This window comes from Marmota flaviventris, chromosome 18 (genome assembly GCF_047511675.1).
Source record: "Marmota flaviventris isolate mMarFla1 chromosome 18, mMarFla1.hap1, whole genome shotgun sequence".
NCBI lineage: Eukaryota > Metazoa > Chordata > Mammalia > Rodentia > Sciuridae > Marmota > Marmota flaviventris.
In genome coordinates, this window is record NC_092515.1 from 13,815,959 (window position 1) to 13,839,462 (window position 23,504).

Consider the following 23,504-nt stretch of genomic DNA (forward strand, 5'->3'; position numbering starts at 1 on the left):
TTCCTGTCCCTCTCTTTTCTACTCTCTCTCCACCTCCTGGTGGAGCCTCATGCACCCCACTTCTTGGCCTTGCTTGTCTTCTCCTTGCATGGAATGCGCTTCTTCTTTTTTTTTTTTTTAAAGAGAGAGAAAATTTTTTTTTAATATTTATTTTTCAGTTTTCGGCGGACACAACATCTTTGTTTGTATGTGGTGCTGAGGATCGAACCTGGGCTGCACGCATGCCAGGCGAGCATGCTACCGCTTGAGCCACATCCCCAGCCCCTGGAATGCTCTTCTTTAGGACTCCATGTGGCTCTCATGTTTTGGCTCAGACGTCACTGTCTCCATGAGCCTCTCTCTGTATAAAGTTGGAATCCCTTAACCGTCCTTTACATATTATCTCCATAGGCTGCTTTTCCTATAACATTTGTCAATCTTGGATATATTGTATAATTCGCTCCTGAGTTTATTTTATTGCCTATCCCCACATTCCTTAATGGTAGGGGTTCTGTTCGGGTCACTGCTGCATCCTTGGTGGCCAAGACAGTGCTGATGCAGTTATTGCCATGTTTGTGGAGTGAGTGAATGGAGGATTTTTTTGTTTCACCTTCACGTGGCAGAACTCTGAGCATAAAATTGTGATTCTGTTTGCCACCCGCTCCTGGAATGAATTAAAGCTCTGGGCCTGGCCCGTACTGGGTGTGGCTGGGAACACAGTGAGGACCAGGGCAGACTCTGTTCCTGCCATGTGGAGCTCCCAGTCCAGCAGGGGAGGCCACATTACCCAGATAATTGTCCAGGTGGCTGGGCATTAGAGGTAAGTGTGGTGAAGGGGAGAGAAGGCCAAGCTCTGAGGTCTGCTCTCCTGAGGAAATAAGCAGTAGGCAAATGAAAATGGGTAAATAGCGGGCTGGGGATGTGGCTCAAGTGGTAGCGTGCTCGCCTGGCATGCGTGCGGCCTGGGTTCGATCCTTAGCACCACATACAAACAAAGATGTTATGTCCGCCGAAAACTAAATAATAAATATTAAAAAGAAAAAAATTCTCTCTCTCTCTCACTCTCTCTTAAAAAAAAAAAATGGGTAAATAGCATGCTGGTCAGGGCAACAGCATGTGCAAAGGCTCTGGAGTGAGAAAGCAAAGTCTTCAAGGGACCAGGAGAAGGGGGAGTTGTGTATGTTAGAGCTGCTGACCTAAGAGGTTGAAGAGTGGAGGAGGGACTGAGGCAGATGGCCCTGGCAGTCTCCAAGTTGGCCTTAGATGTGCACCTAGGAGAGGGCCTGAGTAGCGTCAGAGTTGTTCTTGGAGGACCCTGCTGGCTATGGCCTGGTGCTCTGTTTGTTTGGAGCCCATGGCCAGGCACCATGACCAGAGAGACTCAAAATAATTTGACATAGTTTCTGTGGGTTCGTAAGGCCCTGGGTGGCAGTATGGGGAAGGTGCGTGTGGCGGGGGAGGCAGAGAAGACGAGGAAAGCTGTTCTAGTGCTTATTCTAGTTCTGGTTTCTTTTGCAGCCTGCCCACGTCCTCCTCCTGTCCCCATTTCCACCTGCTCCAAGTAGACAGATGGGGTAGGTGGCAGGGTAGGGAGGGTGATGAAGAGAAAAGTCTCTTTGACGCCACCTTCTCACCAAGGAGGTAGAATAGGTAAAAATTCACATGTTCAGAAATATACAGTGTAGGAAGTGAAGTTCCCATGTCTCCACCTACCAGAGGAGATCGTAACATCTGATGTGTGCTGGACAGCTGCTGTGTCAGCTCTGTTGGGAGGACTCGCTCATCTAATCCTGCCACAGCCTTGGAGGCCTACACTCTTATTATCTCTAGTATATGGATAAGATGAGGAAAGGGATGGTGACTTGCCCAAGGTCCCACAGCAAATGGCAGAGTGGGGTTCAGAGTCTGATGTTTGGTTTGTGAGCCTGCCTTGACTCCCACATCCTCAAGTCTGCCTCTGTTAGCACAGCCCCTCTGATCTGTTTTTCCCTGTCCTGACTCCCAGGACACTGTGCCCTGTAAGTCTCATTGTTGATCTGTAACTCATTGGTTTTCTGAAAGGATGCTATAGGTGAATTGTATGCATGGGTCAGGAGCTGCTTACACCCTCAGTAACATCAGAATGGAGGCAATGTGGTGGATACCTGTTTGTGTTTCAGAAAAAGGGGTGACATTATAAGTTCTGCCAAGCATCAAGCCTTTTGCTGAGTACTGAAGGTCTCAGTGCTGGTACTGCCAGGCTGGTATTTGTGTTCAGGATTGGTACCACAGAGAATGTTGCTGAGTAGCGGCACCCACTCCTTGGGCTGGGAGGACTGTGTTGAGTCCTCCCTGTGTGAGCCTATGGTGGAGGAACTGCTGATGTCTCTGTTTCACAGCAAAGGGAACTGAAGCTTGGGAAGGTTATAAAGTGGGGGAGCAGGGACCTGAATTCAGTCCCCCTAACTTGAAAGGCCATCGGGTACGGTGTGAGGTGAAGCCCGGCTGCCCTGGGTCACATCTCAGTTCGGTTCTTTCCTTTTGGGGTTGTGGGGCAAGTCGTTTCACTTGCGTTCTTCAATTTCCTTATTAAAGGGGAGGTGGTAAAAAGTCTACTTTGTGGTGTTGCTGTGTGGGTTGGATTGGTAGGTACAAGGCACTAAATGGGCCCTGTACCTAGTGAATGCTACCTAAGCATTTGCTGAACTTAGTGGAGTTGTCATGTTAAGCATTACTGTAGTACCAGACCCCTGTCAAGGGCATTTAGGTTGCTTCCAGCTTTTTACTATTACTGTGGTTCTCATCTCATCTCAGAAGCCAAGCAGGTCAGGCCTGCTTGGTGCTTGGAAGGGAGAACTCTGATTCTCAGCTGAGATGGCTTTGCTCCCAAGGGGACAAGTGGTGATGTCTGAAGACATTTTTGCTGACCACAACCAGGGGAGAGTGTTTTTGGCTTAGTGTCTAGAGACCAGGGATACTGCTGAACCTCCTGAAGTACACAGAACAGCCCCCACAATAGGAATTACCTGGCCCCCAATGTCACTAATGCCAAGTTGAGAGTCCTGTCTTGGAACTCCGTCCCGGTTAGCTGGGGTTGTGGCTTGTGATAGAGCACTTTCCTAGCACGTGTGGGGTACTGGGTTCAATCCTCAGCACCACATAAAAATAAAAAAATAAAGGTATTGTGTTCATCTACAACTAAACAAACAAACAAAAAAACTCAGCCCTGGCACAGTCTTATGTAGGAAAGACTCCTCCGAGTACTCGCATGTTCTCCAGCTCATTAGTTTTGCTGAAATGCCCTCACAATCCACGGGCCAGTTTCCAGAGTGGCGAGTAGCGGGTAAGAGTGTTGCTTCCCTGCACTCTGCCCCCTATTCCCATAAGCAAACGCTCTCTACCATGATAGTTTCCTTTGAATTTTACCTCTTGAGCAGGTCCTGGGGAGCTATAGGAAGGCCCAGATAAGAGGACAGGTGACAGAGGCTCCTGAGGGGCTCACTGCCACCACTTCAGTAAGGCACAGCAAGGAAGGAGTCCCTAGCCCACTGCCACCAGCTCCAGGAGATGCAGGTCTCTGATTTCCCTGCCGCCTTGAACCCATATGTGCTGCCTGGCATCTAAACCAGGTCAGTGAGAGGGGGCAAGGGGGGTGTGGAAGGGGGAGCGCGTAGCTAGTGGCAGGGAAGGAATGTTTTTTGAGCTACTGCTGTGCACAGGGCTTCCCTCTACACACACTCATTCCACAGGTTTTTAGTTAAGTGCCCACTGTGTGCCCAGCACTGCAAGGCTGTGGGAATTCAGCGGTGACCAAGATAAGCAAGAGTTCGTGCCCTCGCTGTGTTGACATTCTAGAGCAGAGAGACAATAAACTGATAAACAAGTAAATATATACAGAATATAAGTCTGCAGTGATACAGAAAAAAAAAAAAAAAGAAGATAATAAGGGGAGGCAGAGATAGGAGCTTAAGAAACATCAGACTATTTTAGTACAGACTGGGTCAGTCCCCTGAGGGAGCGGGGCACACAGCGGCCCTGGGGAGGTGTCCTGGTGTGGCTCAGGAGCTATGGTGGCAGATGCCACTGGAATGGAGTGCCTTTGGAAAATCAGTTGGGGACAGTGCAGACCCCATAGTGTCCTGGGGCTCCTGTCAGGACTTTGGCTTTTGCCCTGGGTCACTCTAAAGGGGCAGGAATCATAATGACCCTGGCTTTATAGGTAAACAAATGAGGTTCTGGAGGACCTGGCCCCTTTTAGCTGCCCAGCTAGGACAAAGTGATCATCTGAGGGACCCTTTCTGCTCACCTCTGCCTGGAATCCTGGGCCATTGTGGCATCGTTTGAATCTCAAGGATGCAGCCTCTGAGGGGCTTCAGTTTAGAAACCATTGAGAAATAGACCCCTGAGCCAGACAGATGGAAATAAAAATGTTTTAAAGAAAATTTAAAGTAATTTATTATAGAGCATTTGCAGCATAGAGATAAATTAGTCAGTGATACTCATGTAGTCAGCAGCTCTTAAAAAAATTAATACAACCAGGGCTGGGGCTGTATGTAGCTCAGGGGTAGAGCGCTTGCCTTGTATGTGTGAGGTACTAGGTTCAATTCTCAGCACTACATAAAAATAAATAAAATTTTAAAAAGAAAAAAATAAATGTTTAATAAATAAATAAAACCTCACCAGCACAGTCAGAGCCTTGTTAGGTTGCCTCCCATCTCCTCTCCAGTTGCCTCCCCTCCTTCCCCATCTAGAGCTGACCACTGTGTGGTCACACTGTGTGTGATGATTTCATTTCTACGCATAGGTCAAGAAGTTGCCTCCAGCTTCCTTGTGAGGAGTCAGGCCACCACTCCAGTGGGATTAGTGTACACATGGGAGCACCAGGGGTGTCACTTGCCTGCGGTCACATGGCCAAGATACAGCCTGAGGCTGAAACTCAGTTCCTTGGGACTCCAGAGGCCTCCTTGTGCACAGATGGCCAGGCCTTCTTGAGGGGGAAGTGGAGGCAGGCCAGCCTTCCTGGGGAAGGGGGAAGAGCCCTGCTTTGGGACATAGGAGGAGGCCCAATTTGGGCTTCATGTCACCTGAACTTCCGAACCAGGGTTCCTCTGTATAGTTACTTCTTTTGTCATAAAATGCAGAAAAATACATGGAAGGTACTTTCTACAGTGCAGTAGAACCAGTGGTTGTAAAGCAGGTCCCAGTGTGACCACAAGGGAACATTGTCACCTCCCAGAGTTTTTCTAAGGCCCTGCCTTTGTGGCATTTGTTAACATTTGTTTCTTCTTGATTTTTTTGCAGAGGAGAAAGATGTTCTTAAACAGCAAACAGCATGGCCTGTCCTGTTTCCATCTAGCTGTGAATGGACTCTCACTGGCTGTGTTACTTTGTATCTGATTTCTTCCACTCCATCTAATTCTGTGATGCCTCCTCCCTGTGGTGTGAATGGTGTTCTTCTGTAAATATTAATTCACTCGTTGATTTAGCCAATCTCTTGTGAGTGGAATGCTGGCAATCACTAGGAATATTGCTCCTGTGAACCTTCTTCTGTGTGTTTTTTGGTGAACAAATGTATTAATTTCTTTTGGGGGACTGGAATTGCTGGGTTCTGGGGTAGGTGTGTGTATGTATTTTGTTGTTTTGAGATAGGGTCTCACTGTGTTGCCCAGGCTAGTCTCCCACACCAAGGGGTCCTCCTGCTTCAGGCTCCTGAGTGCTGAGACGATAGGTGCATCCCACCATACCTGGCGAGATTTTAATTCTTACTGCCAAACACTTTTCCACAGTGGTTGGGCCATTTTGTACTCCCCAAGTAGTGCATAGAATCGTGATTCCTCATATCCCTGCTGATGGTTGGTGTTGTCAGTTTTTTTAATTTCAGCATCCCAGACAGGTGGTTTTAATCTGTATGTCCCCATAACTAATGAGGTTGTGCCTGTTCCCTATTCATCTGGGTGTCCTGTTGAGTTGCCCTTTCTCTTTTCGCCTTCCTTCCCAGGTGGCTCACCTCTGGTCAACAGCTGTAGCCCTGGCCAGAACCCTCAGCACACTCATGCATGGGCGTCCTAGGAAGTAGCGAGTGGGGAAGAGCCATACAGGCTCCCTGCAGAGGGGGTGCTGCCTGCAGAGGGGGTGCTGCCTGCCGAGTGGCCAGCGCAGAGCCCTGCATGCTGCCTGGGTTCCCTCCTGCCTGCATCCTAGGCCTGCACTCCCTGGTGAGCAGGCTGTCCTCTTGGCCATGCTGCCTGGTGTTTCATCACCACAGGACTGCGTCACAGACACCTCAGCCGAGGCGCCACCCTCAGTGGGAGGACGGGGCAGGATCCAGGCGGGACACAGGGGATCTTCCAATTCCTCCCCCTGTTCTCGCCTGAGCTGCCGCTGGCTTTTTAGTTGCTGAAACAAGACCATAAAACGTGACTCTGGCTTGCTGAGCCTCTGCCAGGCCTCCACCATTCAGCTGGGAGACTCGAGGTAAATGGCTTCCCCTCTCTGAGCCTCTGTCCTTGCCTGGGCACAGTTACGGCCCCTCTGGTGGGGTGTTACGAGCACTCAGGAGAGGCTCTACAGGAGTGCTGGCACCCTGCCCAAGGCCACCCAGCTGGGGATGGCTTGTGGACTCTGGAACCCTGACCACTCTCGGTCATACCTGACTGCCTTCACTTAGCTTTTGAATAATGGCAGCCATGTATTTGGCTTTACCAGGTCCAGATAGTGGGTTGAACCCTCTTCCCACAGTGGGTTCCTGGGTGCTGCTCTGGAGCCTTGTGCTACTGGGTTGCAGAGGCTCCGAGAGGTGATGTTGTTGGGCCGCCAAGAGGAGCTGAGGCTGGACCTGGGACCCCTGTTCTCTTTCTTCCTCAACTGAGTTCTCCATCTCAGCTCTTTGGGAAGTGAACTCAGCAGGGAGAAGTGTGGTGTCCACCTCAGCTCCCCGCCACACCTCGGAATTCCTCGAGTGTTTTCTCCTGGCTTTGCCCGCACCAGCTCCTTCCTGCCTTGGGGACTTTGCATTCACTATTTCTCTGCCTGAAATGCCTTTCCCTGTACCTCTGCACTCCTCACTCCTTGGTCCCTCAAGGTGTCTGCTCATGGGTCCTCTACGCTGTGCGGCTCACACAGCACCCCACTTCCTGCCAGTCTTTCTCTTTACTTTGTTTTCCCTCTCAGTGCCTTTTTGCCAAAGCTGACATGGTTCTGAATGTGCGTGGTTCTGCCTTCTCCCCAGAATGTGAGCTTCATAAGACAGGGCAAGGGCTATATCTTAGTGATGCTCTATCTAGCACCCAGGACAGTGTCTGAAGCTTTAGGATACACTCAGAAAGACTGGTGGAATGAGTAGAATGCAGAGGTTTCTGCAGCGATCTCTGATTTGGGCTGCTGCCTTGGGAGCCGTGATTCATTTATCGTGTTCAGCTGGTATTGGTGCTGTGCTGGACACTGAATCAGCTTTGACAGGGGTGGGGAGAATTGCCAGAGGTGGGTGCACAGAGCACTGGGAGGCTTCCTGGAGGAGTCACTTTTTGACTGAGACCTCATGGTGGAGGGAGAAGGCATAGGGGATGTAGTCTAGGTGACAGATGCCTGATTTTTTTGGGGGGGAGTAGCGAGGCATGTTAATGACCATTGCCATTGTCTTAGCCTTTGCTTTCTGGATGTGTGTCTCAGCTCCCAAGGGGCCTCCTCAGTACAGCATGGACTTTGTTCTTGTTCTGAGCACATTGGGGAGCTGTGGAAGGGTTTTGAGTGAGGAGAGGGACAAGGTCCATTTAAAATGGAGCTGTAGGGATGAGAGCAGAGGCTGTGAGCCCGGGGAGGAGGCCAGGGCTGGAGGAGGGGGCTGTGGGGACTGGGCCGGTGCTGGGGCGGGAGGCGTGCAGGGTGAGTGCGCAGAGGCAGTAGGGATGAAGGGCGGCAGAACGGGTCCTGAAAGGCTTTGGATATCAAGCTGAGGAGTTTGACTTTTTTGCCAAGGACAATGAAGGGCCACAGAAGGATTCTGAGCAGGGAAAGAACAGAGTCAAATTTGAGAGTCCTTTAGCTGCTGAATAGGGGATAGGATGCAGGGGGAGTCCAGGGAGGAGGTGGAGCGTGATTCCAGTAGCCAGGCCATAAACTGGGAAGGGAACGGGAGGCATGGGGCCAGGCAGTCACATTGCAGATTGACATTGTGGGGAGAGAGTGGAGGGTTCTAGCTGGCCTGTATTCAGGGTCTGAGGTGCCATGCCTGCTTACAAGGAGGGCCTTATTGCTATTCCCAGCCCAGAATCGTTGCCTTTGCAGCTTAGGAGTCCAAAATGTGATTTTCACCATCCTGTTTATGTCCCTGTCGCTGTCCATCTTGTCTTTCCTCCCGCTTCCTCCCACTTACCTCCCTTCCTTCTGCCCAGGGCCTGGGCAGCCTGCCACCGTCATATGCCAGGCAGTAGCGTATCCGGCCCACCAGCTCCCCTGGGGCACGAGAGAAAGCTGATGCCCATGGTGTCCCTAGAGCCAGCTGACACTTCTCTGGGGGCCACCGTAGCTCCTGACCTGCTGTCCGCAAATAACCTCAGGCCAGGAAAGGCAAAAGGCGCCTTGGGCTTTGTGGCTCCAGTCCAGGCCCCTGGCTCCAGGTAGGGCCCAGCTGGCAGCTCCTTGCACCCTTCTGCACTCCGCTTTGGGAACCTGAGACGAGGCAGCAGCCTCGGCGTCCATCAGTCTGTCGGCTGCTGGTCCCTGAGGACAGAAGCAGAGGTCCTGGGGAAGGGACCAGAACTGACTCCTAGGCCCAGACAGGCGCATACACAGTAGGTTGCTTGTTTAGGACCCCAGAATGCCACGCTTGTCTTTTCTTAGTCCTCTTGGTGGGAGCAGGGAGGGAACTGAGCCTGAGAAAGTGGCTTGGGGTAGTCCAGCATGGGGTGGATGGACATTTATTTTGCTGAAGGTGGTAGGTTGGTGGTTCTCTGGTTTGGAAAAGAGAGAATGGGAATGAGAGAGAAAGAGTGCGTGTGCGGATATATGTATTGTGGGGCAGGCAGATGCTGATGGCTGTGAGCACACCCTCCGCTTGGTGCCCAGGGCTGTGTGATTCACTCTGGGTTACCTCAGTACTGGGGCATGGGAGTGATGTAGCGGGCAGGGCCATAGCTACCTCAGTGCCCACCCAGCCAGCAGGAAGGGTAGCAGGAGGGGCCTGAGTGCAGAGGCCTGGCCACACATAGGATTGGGGTCTCCGGAGACCTGGTTATGTCTCTGCTAAGTCTGGGCCCTCAAGGGCAGGGCTGTCCCCCATCTTCACTGGCTATACCTGGTGCATAGCAGGCCAAGTGGCCAGAGGGCCTCAGAGTCTTGAGTGTCCTGAGGGAAAGGGCTGGGGCGGAATTTCTCCCACTCTGACATGCTCCTTCTTGTCTTCCAGACTATATCCACAGCACCTCCTGCATGTCCTGCTGCCCTGAGCTGTCCCAAGCTAGGTGACAGCGTGTCACGCTGCCACCATGAATGAAGTGTCTGTCATCAAAGAAGGCTGGCTGCACAAACGTGGTAAGGGGTGGCTTTTGCCCATTTGATCATGTGTCTTCCCCTCCTATCCTGACTCTTTTGGCATCTGGCACCCTGAGAGGTGGAAGCGTAGGGTGATTACTGACCCAAGGAGTTAGTGTTTATAGCCTCCATGCCACTAGCTACGTGCATACCACTTCATGGAATCCTTCAGGGTCCCTGGGGAGGGAGCTGAGGATCTACTGGGGCTGAGTGTCCAGGCCTAGCTGGACACCCTGGACAAGCCACAGACCAGGCCTCAGGCTCTGCCTTGCATCAGTGATCTTGTTCATAACCCCGTTTTGTTTATTTATTTATTTATTTATTTACTTACTTATTTATTTATAAATTTTGAGACAGGGTCTTGTTAAGTTGCTGAATGTCTCACGTAATTGCTGAGGCTGGCCTTGAAATTGCAGTTCTCCTGCCTCAGCCTCCTGATTTGCTGGGATTACCTGAATGCACCACTGCTCCTAGCCTCATTTAATAGGTGTGGAAAGAGGCAGAGAAAGGAAGTCACTTAATTGAGGGCAGTATTCAACATTCATTCAGCAAATATTCGTTGACATTGTCCCATGTTTTGGGACACAGTGGCATCCTCATAGAATTCACATTCCAGTAGGGAATGGGGACAAACAACAAATGAGTAGACATGTGATAGTGATAAGTGCTGTTGTGAAAAAAAAACGTAGAAACTCTGAGGAGCAAGGGGCCAGGGAGATGGGCAAGGCAAAGGAGGCTGCTTTGAGGAGCCCTGGAGAAGGTGCAGGAGTGAGCCACACAGATAGCTGAGCAAGGGCGTCCCAGGGGGAGGGACAGCAAGGTCAGGGCTCTAACATGGAGGTGATGCCTGGTGCGTTGTGTTCTTGCAGTGCTGGGGATGGACCCAAAGCCTTATGCACATAGGCAGGTACTCTCTCTTAAGGTGCCATACAGCCAGCCCATGCCCATTGTTTTCTAGGAAAAGCATGACTGGAGCGCAGTGAGTAGGGTGAAGTGGAGGAGAGAGGAATGACATAGCTCCCACCATGTTGGGCCCTGTAGGCTACAGAAGTGACCTTGGCTTTAACTCTGGACAGTGGAAGCCCAGGGTATTGTGACCCATGGTGGGACCTGATGCAGTGTACTGATGGGAAGTTGAGGCGCTAGTAAAGTCATGGGTGGGGAAGAGACTAGGCCTTAAGACTCCCAAAGTTGCCTGTTTCCTGGGCCAGCCGCCAGGTGACCCTGGGATGCAGGCAGGAAGAAGCACATGCTATGAAATGGCTTTGTCCATAGCTGAATTTTTAGTAGCTGTTCTACTTGCACTTCACTTTCTTTTTCTTTTTCTTTTTCTTCTTCTTCTTCTTTTTTTGTTTTTTTTGGTGTGTGTGTGTGTGTGTGTGTGATGGTGGTGCTGGGATTTGAACCTAGAGCCTCATGCATGTCAGGCAAACACTTTACCACTAAGCTATCTCCTTAGCCCCTCCCTCTACTTGCACTTTCATCCATTCATCAAGCATTTATTGATGGATCAGTCCCTGTGGTTCAGGTATAGTCCCTGTGGATCAGTTCCTGTGGTTCGGGTGCCAGGGTTGTAGCAACATCCCGTACTTGTGATGATATCTTACATTCTGGGTGGGAGGCAGGTAGCACCCAGGCTGATGCGAGTATGCTGTGGTGGTACATGCTGTGGAGTAGAACCAGACAATGAGAGAAGGATGGGGTGTGAGGTGGGCAGGAACTTGGAGACCCATCTTAATTTCAGTGGTTAGGAGGAGGCCTTCACTAAGAAGAGGATGTCTAAACGAAGACCTGAAGGAGCCAGACTTGGTGGTGCACACCTGTAACTCTAGGTGTTTGGGTGGCTGAGGCCAGCCTGGGCAATTTAGCAAGACCCTGTCTCAAAGTGAAAAATAAAAAGAGGTAGGGATGTAGCTCAGTGGCAAGGTACCCCAGGGCTCAATTCACAGTAACCAGGGAAAAAAGACCTGTGGGAGGCAGAAGAGGGCACCACAGCTCACTGGGTCAGGGGCACATGGACAGAGGGGATGGCCAGCGAGTCCTGAGGTGGGTGAGCAGGTGATTGATGGGATTGACCCTGTGGAACCAGGAGAAGAGAACCATTCTGCCCTGTCCCAGTCCACAGACACCAGACAGTGATGGGAGACAGAGGCCACTGCCAGGCAAGGACTCCCCATCAGAATGAGCAGAAGGACCCATTTCCTGCTGCCCTGTCCAGGCAGGGGCAGCATTCATGGCACCTCAGCCCAGCCCCTACAGACAACCCTGAATTTGGGTCTGTTAGTGGAACTTTGCAAAATTTGACAGATGGTGATGGTGGGCAAGTTGTGTCATTTGACTGAGCCTTCATTTTACATCTGTATCTTAGGTTAACAGCCCAGGCCTCTGTGACCATGAGGGCAGGGATTTCCATGTGACTTGTTCACTGACGTGTCCTCATCACCTCAAAAAGTGCTTGTCATACAGTAGGCACTCAGTAAATGATAGTTGGATGAACAACTGGAATTGTGTGTGGTGCGACTGTGCTAGAGTGTGCAAGGGTCTTGGGTCTGTCCCTCAACTCAAGCTTCCTGAGGCCCATGGGTCACTGGGCTCAAGTGCCAGGAATCTTGGAGGTAATTGGAGAACTGTCAAAGGCTGGGGAGTTTATCTCTGGCCTGGGGACTTAGCCGATGGCATTAAGTGGGTCTCAGTCCCTATTAGGGCATCACTGTCCCCATTCATGCTGCGAGACCAGATGAGTGGTCCACAGTCCTGTCCCTGTCTGCTGAGTTGGCCCAACTTGGACATACCTGCCTTGAGTTAGCACAACACACGTGTGCACACCTGTGCTCGTGTACTTCCAGGCCTCCCTGGTGCCTGTCATTGAGGCAGCTGTTGTCTTGGCACCTCTGCTCCAACCCTTGCTGGCTAAAATAATTGCTGTACTGTTTTTTGGAGTGCCCACCCTGCCAGGCTCTGGACTCTGCCCCAGACAAGCCCAGTGTTGATTTTTTTCGGTGTGGCGGGGAGGAGGTTTCCTGGGGATTAAACTCAGGGGCACTCATCCACTGAGCCACACCCTCAGCCCTTTTTTGTATTTTATTTAGAGACAGGGTCTCACTGAGTGGCTTAGCACCTGGCTTTTGCTGAGGCTGGCTTTGAACTTGCGATCCTCCTTCTTAGCCTCCTAAGCCACTAGGATTATAGGCATGCACCACTGTGTCTGGCCCCAGTGTTGAATTTTCATAGATGCCCTGTAAGGTGGCTACCATCTTATTAGCAGCAAGAGTGATCACCCAGAGTTTTAGTGCAGAGTGTGAGGTTGAATTCAGGCCTCCTGGCTGCTGAATGAATGAATGTCCTCAAAGTCTAGTCTATGTGCTGCCTCTTGTTCAGCAAGATCTAAGAATGTGGAGTCCCTTGTGCTACGTGTGGGTCCTGCTTGTGGCATGGCCTTAGTACACCACCGCCATCATTAGCAGAGTGCCCACCCTCTGCCAGGCTACGTACAAGGCCAACTTAGTGGTCAGGAGTGCTAGCTCTTACAGGACAGCTGTGAACCTTGACAAGGCTGCCTGTGCCTCAGGTTCCCCATACAAAATGGGGGATAAGATCACAAGACTCCTTTTTTCTTTAATCTAGGTTTCTTGATATCCAAGACAAGTTCTGGATAATTACCTCACTCCTGTGCCAGCGTGTGTGCAATAAAGAAATAGAGCTGGGTACAGTGTTACATGCCTATAATCCCAGTAACTTGGAAGGCTGAGGCAGGAGGATTGCAAGTTTGAGACCAGCCTCAGTAATTTAGCAAGGGCCCAGGCAACTTAGTGAGACCCTGTCTCAAAAAATAAAAAGGGCTGGCAATGCGGCTCAGTGGTAAAGCCCCTCTGGTTCAATCCCTAGTCCCCCCCAAAAAAAACAGAAAGAAAGAAAACAAAACAATCTGCAAAAGCCTCTGCTCCCTTCCCAAGCTTGCAGTTTTCTAATTTTTGTCTTTAAAAAAAAAAAAAAAAGAAGGTGGAAATTTATATAATAATAACCATCTTAAATTATACAATTCAGTGGCCTTTTAATACATTCATGATGTTGTGTTAACCATTACCTCTAACTAGTTCCAAAATGTTTTCATCACCTCCAAAGAAAACTTTATACCCATTAAGCAGTCAGTCTCTGTACCCTCTTGCTCCCAGTGTCTGGCAGCTATCAGTTTGCTTTCTGTTTTTATGGGTTTACCTACTCTAGACCCTTCGAATAAATAGAATTGTACAATATATGCTCTTTTGTGATGGGCTTCTTTCACTTAGCATAATGTTTTTGAGGTTCCTCTGTGTTACAGCATGTATCAGTACTTCATTCCTTTTTAAAGGCCAAATAATCAACTTTATGGACATATCATATTTTGTTTATCCATCCATCTCTAGATATATATTGGAGTTGTTTCTACCTTTTCACTATTGTGAATAGTACTGTTATGAACAAAATGTACAGTATTTGTTTGAATACCTGTATTCAGTTCTTTCATGTGCATTACCTAGGACAATTGCTGGATCATGTAGTCTGTATTTGTAATTTGCATTTATAATCTAGTATCTAATATACATAATATGTAAATGTGTGTAATTATATAATCTGAGTCATATTTCCTATATTTATAATTTATAGTATATTCTGTGTTTAGCTTTTTGAGGAAGTACCAGATTTTTCTACAGTGTCTTGTACCATTTACATTCCAAAAATGCACAGGGTTTTATTTTCTTCATCTCCTTACTAAACAGTCCTTGTGTGTGTGTGTGTGTGTGTGTGTGTGTGTGTGTGAGAGAGAGAGTGTGTTTAGTACTAGGGGTTGAACTGAGGGGCACTCAACCACTGAGCCACACCCCACCCCTAGTTTGTATCTTATTTAGAGACAGGGTCTCACTGAGTTGCTTAGCACCTGGCTTTTGCTGAGGCTGGCTTTGAATTCTGTGATCCTCCTGCCTCAGCCTGCTGAACCGCTGGTATTAACAGGCATGCTCCACTGTGCCCGGCAGTTTATTTTTTATTTTGACAGGGTCTCTATAAGTTGCTGAGACTGGCTTTGAACTTGCAATCCTCCTGCCTCAGCCTCACGAGCCACTGGAATTACAGATGTGTAATACCGTGCTCAGTTTTGTTTGTGTTGTTGTTTTGTTTGTTTTTTTTTAATATTTTTTTAGGTGTTGATGTACCTTTATTTTATTCATTTACTTATATGTGGTACTTAGAATCAAACCCAGTGTCTCACAAATGTGAGGCAAGTGCTCTACTACTGAGGTACAACTCCAGCCCCTTTTGTTTGTGTTTTTAAGATTATCATTATTGCTGGGCAGAGTGGTACACGCCTGTAAGCCCAGCGGTTTGGGAGGTTGAGGCAGGAGGATCTGGAGTTCAAAGCCAGCCTCAGCAACAGCAAGGCACCAAGCAACTCAGTGAGACCCTGTCTCTGAATAAAATATGAACTAAAGCTGGGGATATGACTCAGTGGTTAAGTGCCCCTGAGTTCAATCACCGACCGCCCACCCCCCCCACCAAAAAAAGATTATTATTATTATTACAGTCATCTCAGTGCATGTGAAGTAGTGTCTCATCATGATTTTGATTTTTTTTTTTGTAACAACTGTGTTATTAAGAATTTTTTCATGGCTTGTTGGCCATTTGTATAGTCTTTGGAGGAATGTCTGTTCAAGTCCTTTATCCCCTTTTTAATAAGCTATTTGTCTTTTTGTTGTTGAGTTGTAAGAGTTCTTTATATTTTATATTTTCTAGATACTAGACTCTTGTCATATGAGTTGCAAGTATTTTTTCCTGTTCTGTAGGTTAATTTTGTCTTTGTCCATTCATCCCTCCCCTCTTCCCCTCCCTGCTTCCTTCCTTTTCATTCCTTCTTTCCCTTCCCTTCCTCTCTCCCTCTCTCTTTCCTTTCTTCCCTCCTTCTTTTCCCTTTATTTTTATTTTTGGCATTGATGATTGAACCCAGGGGAGCTTAACCACTGAACCACGTCTCCAGCCCTTTTTATATTTTACTTAGAGACATGGTCTTGCTGAGCTACTTAGTACCTTGCTAAGAACTCTGAATTCATGATCCTTCTGCCTCAGCCTCCCAAGCCACTGGAATTATAGGAGTGCGCCAGCATACCCAGCCCCAACCCTTTTTATTTTTGTTGTGAAACAGAGTCTTGCTAAGTTGATAGGCTGGCCTCAAACTTGGTATCCTTCTGCATCCTGAGTAGCTGGGATTATAGGCATGTGCCTTCATACCTGGCTGCCTTTTTACTTTCTTGATAGTGTTCTTTCATGCACAAAAGTTTTTCATTTTGATAAGTTCACTTTTTTTTTTTGCTTTTTGGTGTCATCTAAGAGTGCCAAATCCACGATAGTGAAGATTTAATCCTTTGTATTCTAGTTAGAGTTCTACAGTTTCAGCTCTTAGATTAATAGATTTTTAATGCGTTTTTGTATGTGGTGGATAGAATGAGGTAGAGGTCTGACTTCACTCTTTTGCATGTGGACTTCCAGGTGTGCCAGCACTATTTGCTGCATTATTCTAGTGAGTGCTCTGGCACCCCTTGTTGAAAGTCATTTGACCTTAGTGTTTGGGTTTGTCATTTAATTTCTTGATTCTGTTTGATTGGTCTATATATTTATCCTTATACCACACTGTTTTGGTTATTGTAGCTTTGTGTAGTCGGTTTTGGAATTGGGAAATATGGAGTCTTTTAACTTGGCTAAAAATTTTTAATGTTGTCTTGGATGTTTGGAACGCCTTGCAATTCCATATAAATTTGAAGATTGACTTTTCCATTTCTCTAAAAGGGCTGCTGTTGGAATTTTGAGAGAGATTTCATCACACCTGGTCACTCTGAATATTGTCAGCCTGACAATGTTAAATCTTCCAATCCAGTAACAAGAGATGTCCTTGCATTTATTAGATCATTTTTTTAAATTAATGTTTTATAGTATGAAAATCTTTTATCTCCATGGTTACATTATTCCTAAGTATTTTATTCTTTTGGAGACTATAGTAAATGAATTTTTTTTAAATTTCCTTTTGGGACTATTGGTTGTTGGTATATAGAAACATAGCTGATTTTTTTTAAACATTTATTTTTTAGTCATAGGTGGACATAATATCTTTATTTTATTTTTATGTGGTGCTGAGGATTGAACTCGGTGCCCCACACATGGTAGGCAATCGCTCTACCTCTGAGCCACAACCCCAGCAACCCCCCCCACACACAATGTACCTGAGTTTTGTACGTTGATTATGCTAAACTTATTAACTCTAGAAGTTACTTTGGACACAATACCTTTATTTTATTTATTTATTTTTGTATGGTGCTGAGGATGAAACCCAGTGACTTAACATGCACTAGGCAAGCACTGTACCACTGAGCCACAATCCCAGTCCGGGTATTTTTATTTTTATTTTTTTTAATTGGGGTCTCAATATTTTGCCCAGATCAGCCTTGAGCTCCTGGGCTCAAATGATCCTTTGGTGTCAGCCTCCTGAGTAGCTGGGACTTTAGGTCCAAGCCACTACACCTGGCTATTCTGTAGATTATTTGTGCTTTTTCTCTACATAGGATCACATTATCAGCAAAGTAGAGGTAATTTTCTTCTTTCCTTTTCCCTTTAGTACCTTTTATTCCATTTTGCACAGCAGTGGAAAAGACAGGCATCCTTGTCCTGATCCTGACCTTAGGGAGAAGCTTTCAGTCTTTCCTTATTGAGTGTGACGTCAGTCATCAGCCGTGGGCTTTTCATAGATGCCTTTTATCACATTACGGAAGCTCCTTCTGTTCATAGCTTGCTAAGTATTTTTATCCTGAAAAATACTTAGATTGTCAGATGCTTTTCCTGTGTCGATTGGGACGATCACATCATTCTTTCAATGTACATTGAACCATCTTTTCATTCCTGGGATACATTTCACTTGGTCATGGGATATAAATGTACATATATATATTTTAAAACAGATTCACTTTATTGGCCAGGCTGGCCTTGAACTCTTGCCTTAGTCTTCCGAGTAGCTGGGGCTCTCGGTCTTCACCACCACACCAGGCATCTTTTTAATATGCTGTTGAATTTAGGATTTTGCTAGTGTTTGAACTTTATATAAATGGAGTAATTTATATCTACATTTGAGAGAATTTTATAAGTTAAAACCCACTCATGAGATACTTAAGACAGTGCTTGACACAAAGAGCACTGTGGTATCATTATTATTCATTGCTGTCTTCCTCCTCAGTTAGTGGATGGCCCCAGAAGAGGAAACAGTTCAGAAAAGGGAAATGATTTACTTACATCCAGCAGATATACCTCAGTCCACTGTGTCCTGCCTCTTCATGTGCCATGGAAGTCAAGTGCCTGGCACATACTTCTTGCACAGTGGACTGATAATGAAGAGCATTCATTGAGTGTATGCAATGTGCTGGGCTCTTGAGCTGGGTGTTTCATGGTTGCTGTCTCATCATTGAGATATAATGGACATGCCTTACAATTTATCCTTCTGAAGGGGACAGTTCAGTATTCAGAGTTGTGCAACCAACACTACAGTCAGTTGTAGAAGATTTTTTTACACACCAAAAGATTCTGTCCCCATTGGCCATCACCTTCCAGTTTTCCCCTAGGCCCTGCATCCCAAGTGGACTCATATAGATACTCCTCAACATGGCAGGATTACATCGCAGTAAACCTATCATAAGTTAAAAATACATTTAATGCACCTAACTTACAGAGCACTGGAGCTTAGCAGTAAGGGATGGTAGTGTTGGTTGAGCACCTTTGTGATCATGTGGCTGACCAGGAGCCCAGTATCATATACTGTGTATAGGTATACTGTGTATAGGTAGCTTGGGAAAAGTTCAGAATCTCCCATTGAAGTGTGCTATGTACTGAAGGCATGTTGGCCTCATGCTGTCATAAAGTTGAACCTTTGTGATCGATTTCTTTCACTTAGCCTAAGTACGGTTCATCCACTTCATAGCATGTATTAGAACTTCAATTCTTTTTATGGTCTACAAGTTTTCCATTTGGATCCACCAAGTTCTGTTGATAAACCATTCATTGGTTGATAAATATTTGGGCTGTTTCTACTTTGGGGCTGCTATGAGTACTGCTGCTGTGGATGCTCATGTGTGGGTTTTTATGTGGACATTTGTTTCACCATCTCATTTCCCCCTTGGCAGCCCTCAAAGGAGCGGGTCCTTGTAGAAAGTGTTCAGGCAAGTGCGTGTGGGTCCTGCCTCAGCCTCCTCCTGGCTCCCAGCCTCCAGAAAAGTGGAAGGGATTGCAGGTGCTCAAAGGGTGTGGAAGCAGCTATAGCCCACCTGGCACAAAAGTATTTTGACATTTGATTCACCATCTGGGTCCTACGTGGCCATGCTGGTGAATTCAAGCCCATGGCATTTGGCCTTAACAGGGTCACAGGGCATGTGTGTTTAGAGGCCTGGGCCTCCCTTAGGATGGGACCATCTGGCAGGGATAGCTTGCTGTTGGCCACATGCTGAGGCAGCTGGTGTTCTGGGGCACTGTTACAGGCGCCTTCCTGCCAGGCATGACCCTGTGGATCACTCAGGACCAGCCCAGTGCCCCAGCCTGCGTCAGCAGGGGCCACCTTGAGGGCTCCCCTGGGAGAGGCACACTTGTCTACCCTCCTCCCACTGTGGTGCCCCTTGTGAGTCACCCTCACACTGGGCTGCCTGCCTGCCCGCCTGCCTACCCGCCTGGGATACTGTTCAACCTTGTCCTGACCTCTCTCCTCTCCCGCCTCTTTCAGGTGAATACATCAAGACATGGAGGCCCCGGTACTTCCTTCTGAAGAGCGATGGCTCCTTCATTGGGTATAAGGAGAGGCCAGAGGCTCCTGACCAGACTTCACCCCCCTTAAACAACTTCTCTGTAGCAGGTGAGTCTCAGGGCAAGTAGGCCAGCAGAACTTGGAGAATGGCTGGCAGATCTTGGGGGCACATGGGTCTTGGTCATTCTTGAGCCAGAGGACTGTCCTGGGCTTGTTTGCCCTCAGATCCATTTCCCATCCTTCTCCTGCTGTCCCTCCTTGTCAGCTGGGTGCTGTGGGGTCATCCTATGGGAGGTGGAGAATGAGAAGAGGGCGTAAGCAGGGCATTCATACACATCCTTCCCTGGGCCCCAGCTCCAGCTCCAGCTGGCCCTGTGGTTCCAGCTGGAGTGCTGTCCTGCTCTGGTAACAGCCTCCTCCCTTCATCCCTCTCACCTAAAAGGGTCATGGCTTCCCACTCAGATGATCAGGGCTGACCTCATGTCCTTGGTTCCCTCTGTAGCACCCGAAATGGTGCTACAGAGTCAGCTTTGCAAACCCAGTTTCCTTGCCTTGTTCTTGTGGAACAGGGGACTCCCCCAACCCCCACCTCCTTCCTTCCCTGCTGACGTGATTTGTACTGTGTCCTTGTTGTACCTGCTAAGAATGTTTCACAGGCAGCCCAGTCTCCTCAGCACCATCCTCTCAGGTCTGTCCTACAGCTTCCTCCCCAGCCCGACTCCTCCCTGGAGGCTCTCCTGCAACCCAGCCCTCACACTGTCTGTAGGAAGCCTTTTTCCTGGCTGCTTTCTCCATATGCTGGTGGCTTCTGCCTCGACTTCTTGCTTGTACTCCCAGCCTTTCCCCAGCAGCTTCCTGGACATTTCTCCCCAAGTATTCTCCAGGTTCCTCATACTCACCATGTTTCAAACTGACCTTCCCACCTCCCTTCTCCTTCCCTCTCTCAAACTTGTCATCTTCTCAGTCTCCTTGGGACAGCTCTGTTGTGCCTGGTGTTGGTCCCAAATGCCTCTTCCTCCTGCTGCAACCTGCTCCCTTTCCTCCCCTGCCTGCCCCACTCTGCTGCAGCTCATCCCCTCCATCTGGGTCCTGCCACAGTCTCTTCCCTGGCTTCTGGCCTCCAGTCTCATCCTCCGTGGCAGCCAGGGGATCTGTCTCAGTCTGTCCATGTCCTTTCCATGGCTCCCTGCTGCCCTGAAGACAAAGTTCATATTCCTTACCATGGCCTCTAAAGCCCTGTCCAGCTGACTCTGGCCCACCTTTCCTAAGTGACTGCTCACTTTCCCCTGTCTAACACTTGGAGCAGAGTTGACATCCCCTCTGACTCAGTTTTCTTTGCCTTCAGGCCTCAGGTCAGAGATGCCCCTTCCTCACGGTTGGATGCTGCAGCTGGGTTGGATGCTGCATCTGGCTGTCTCTGTCCCAACCCAACTGCTAAGTTGTTACCATCTGATGGTCTGCCCTGAGGGCAAGGCCAGAGCTGTCTTGATCTCTGATGGGTCCCCAGCACCATCTGACATGGGACTTGACACACAGGTGGCTCAGGGAATATGGGCTGCAGGCCAGCAGGGTCATCCCCTCACTGTCCCAATCCTCCTCCCCTGCCTGCAGAATGTCAGCTGATGAAGACCGAGAGGCCAAGGCCCAACACCTTCGTCATTCGCTGTCTGCAGTGGACCACTGTCATCGAGAGGACCTTCCATGTGGACTCTCCAGATGAGAGGTGAGTCTGAGCCTCCATGTGGCTGCCCTTTGAGAATGGTCAAGCTTGGTGCGAGGGGAAGAGGCACAATGGACAGATTCCCCTGGGCCCAACTGAGGAATTCCCAGTTTTCCATCCTTCTGGTGTGAAGTCTTCTACCTGGAACTGAGAAGAACTGGAAGTTTTGGTGTGAAAATTTCACTCTGTCCTTGGACTTGTAGGCACATCAGAGTCACTGATGACAGTGACTTGTTAGAAAGAGCTTGTTAATGACAGACTTTAGGCCTGACCACTATGGAGGGTCAGCAGACTGTTCCTAGTGCGCATCTTTGTTGATTCTAAAGTAGGTCTAGAAAGTCACTTTAAAAGTTCAATTTAATAATCAGAAGAAGTTATGTAGATTCATCTGGTTCAAAAGTCAGGCCGAGAGTGGGGAACCAAGGCACATATCTATAATCCCAGCAATTCAGGAGGGTGAGGCAGGAGGATTGCAAGTTCAAGGCCAGCTTCAGCAACTTAGCAAGTTTTTGTCTCAAAATAAAAAATAAAAAGAGCTGGGGTAAACCAATCCCAGTACCCTGGGTTCAATCCCAGTACCAAAAAGAGGAAGAAGAAATAAAGGCAAGCTGGGGCTTAGCTCAGAGCTAGAATGTTTGCCTAGCATTCTCAAGGCCCTGGGTTCCATCTTCAACTCCACAACAACACCACAAACAAACAAACAAACTGCCTTCCCCCGTCCTTGCCATATGGAATGAGGAGGTGTCTGGTGAAAGTTTCACTGTCACCGCTCCCCTTCCCTCCATTCTCCATCCCCCAGATAACTACTTGTCTTCTGTGTGCTTGAAGAGCAGATGGAGGCCTTGGCGCCTGGGCCCTAGAAGGCAGCACTGCACCCACGCTGTTCTGAACTTGCCTTTTGCACTTCACTGAGTATCTTGTGGACTCTTTCCGTCTCGTCTCGTATAGAGAGCTGCTGCCCCGCCACAGTGTTTTTTTTGCTTCTCTTTTTAACAGCTGGACATGTGCATCCCTTTTAACTAGCAGTTCTTTGTTAATGGTGACTGGGGTTGTGTCCAGCCTTTGGCTCACTGTAAGCAATGCCACAGTGAAATGTGTGCTGTCTCATTTCTCATGTGTGCAGGTCAGCCTGTATGAGGAATTCTTAGATGTAGGATTGCTGGGTCACAAGAATGTATACTTGTCTTTTTTTTTTTTTTTTTTTTTTTAATGGTACTTGGAATTGAACCTGGGTCACTCTACCATTGAGCCACATTCCCAGCCCTTTTCAGCAGCTTGCAAGTTGTGGAAGCTGGCCTTGAATCTGTGATCGCCTCTTGAGTCACTGTGTTCAGCTTGCATGTGTTGTTTTCAGAGGTAGTTCTATGAGGTGATGTCTGAGTGTCTTCATGGCCTTGTGTTTTCAAACATTTGGGTTTTTATCAGTCTGAGTAGTGGGAAATAGCACTTCAGGGTTTCTCTCTCTCTCTCTGGTTGAGTTTGAGCCTCAAGGGCCATGTGAATTTTCTTTTCTGAACTATCTGTTTATATCTTTTTTCTATTGAGTAGTTGGTGTTTTTCTTATTTATATCTGAAGGTTCTTTGTATATTAGAAAACTCATTCCTTTTATAACGAGTGGCAAAGTTCTTCCTCCCACTTCGTCCTTTTGGACATCACCTTGAGAAACACGTCTAGCTTGCCTGTGGGGTAGGGCTTCCCTCTGGAGAAGCCTAAACAGGGCCATGCAAGAGAGCTTCCTGCTGTGATGGAAATGTTAAGTGTGGCAACTGAAGAGTGGAAATTTGATCTTAATTGCCTTTAATCAATTCCAGTAGCCACTCATATGGCTAGTGGTACCCTCTTGGACAGTGCAGTTCTAGAGCCTGCACAAAATAATATCACAAGATGTAAGTTACCACAGTCTATTCTGTAATTATTGTTGCATATCTCCCCAAGGTTAAAAATATACTTACCCCACCAAGGGGAACAGAATTACCATTTCAGGCCAGCTTAGTTGTTACTCAGTTGAAAACTGGGGACCAAAATATAGGCTGTCAGTGAGAGCAAATCTGACAAATAGGTGCTTAGGACCTGGGTGTTGGGCTGAGTTGTTTTTTGCTTGTTTGTTTATTTGTTTGTTATGTTTCTCTTTTTTTGGTAGGAGGGGGGCTGAGTTTTGAAGGATGGTTAGAAGGTAGGAATTAGAAAGGTCCAGGAAAAGGACTGATCAGCATATGCAGAGGCCTGGAAGTGAAACAGCTTGTGTGTCCCAGGGACCACAGAGAGTTCTGTGTCACCAGGGAATCCACCAGCGGAAGTCTTGGAAGAGGGGAAGTGGAGGCGCTTGAAGCTGGAGGGCCCAGCCAGGGCCTTGGCCCCTAGATGGAGATCCCTGCAGAGCTTGGCAGGCATTTAATAAATTGGGGTTTGTCACAGGGTTGTTAAGAGATTCAGGGGATGATAAACAGGAAGCCCTTGATTCAGCAGTACCTGGCACACAACTTGCAAGCCTGGAAAAG

General features: G+C 48.1%; 1 protein-coding gene across 3 annotated transcripts in view; it reads left to right on the forward strand.

Annotated features, from left to right (window-relative positions):
* Akt2 (AKT serine/threonine kinase 2) overlaps positions 1-23,504 on the forward strand; it is a 49,892-nt gene that overhangs the window by 9,493 nt on the left and 16,895 nt on the right. Inside the window, exons 1-4 of one of the 3 annotated variants that reach the window (XM_027941181.2) lie at positions 5,976-6,432; positions 9,362-9,486; positions 19,265-19,393; positions 20,897-21,008. In XM_027941181.2, coding sequence (XP_027796982.1) covers positions 9,441-9,486; positions 19,265-19,393; positions 20,897-21,008 — 287 coding nt within the window. In that variant the 5' untranslated portion in view covers positions 5,976-6,432; positions 9,362-9,440. Of the gene's footprint in view, positions 1-5,975; positions 6,433-8,638; positions 8,748-9,361; positions 9,487-19,264; positions 19,394-20,896; positions 21,009-23,504 lie in introns of those variants that run through there. The other 2 variants (XM_071604641.1, XM_027941180.2) reach the window with 2 other exon arrangements.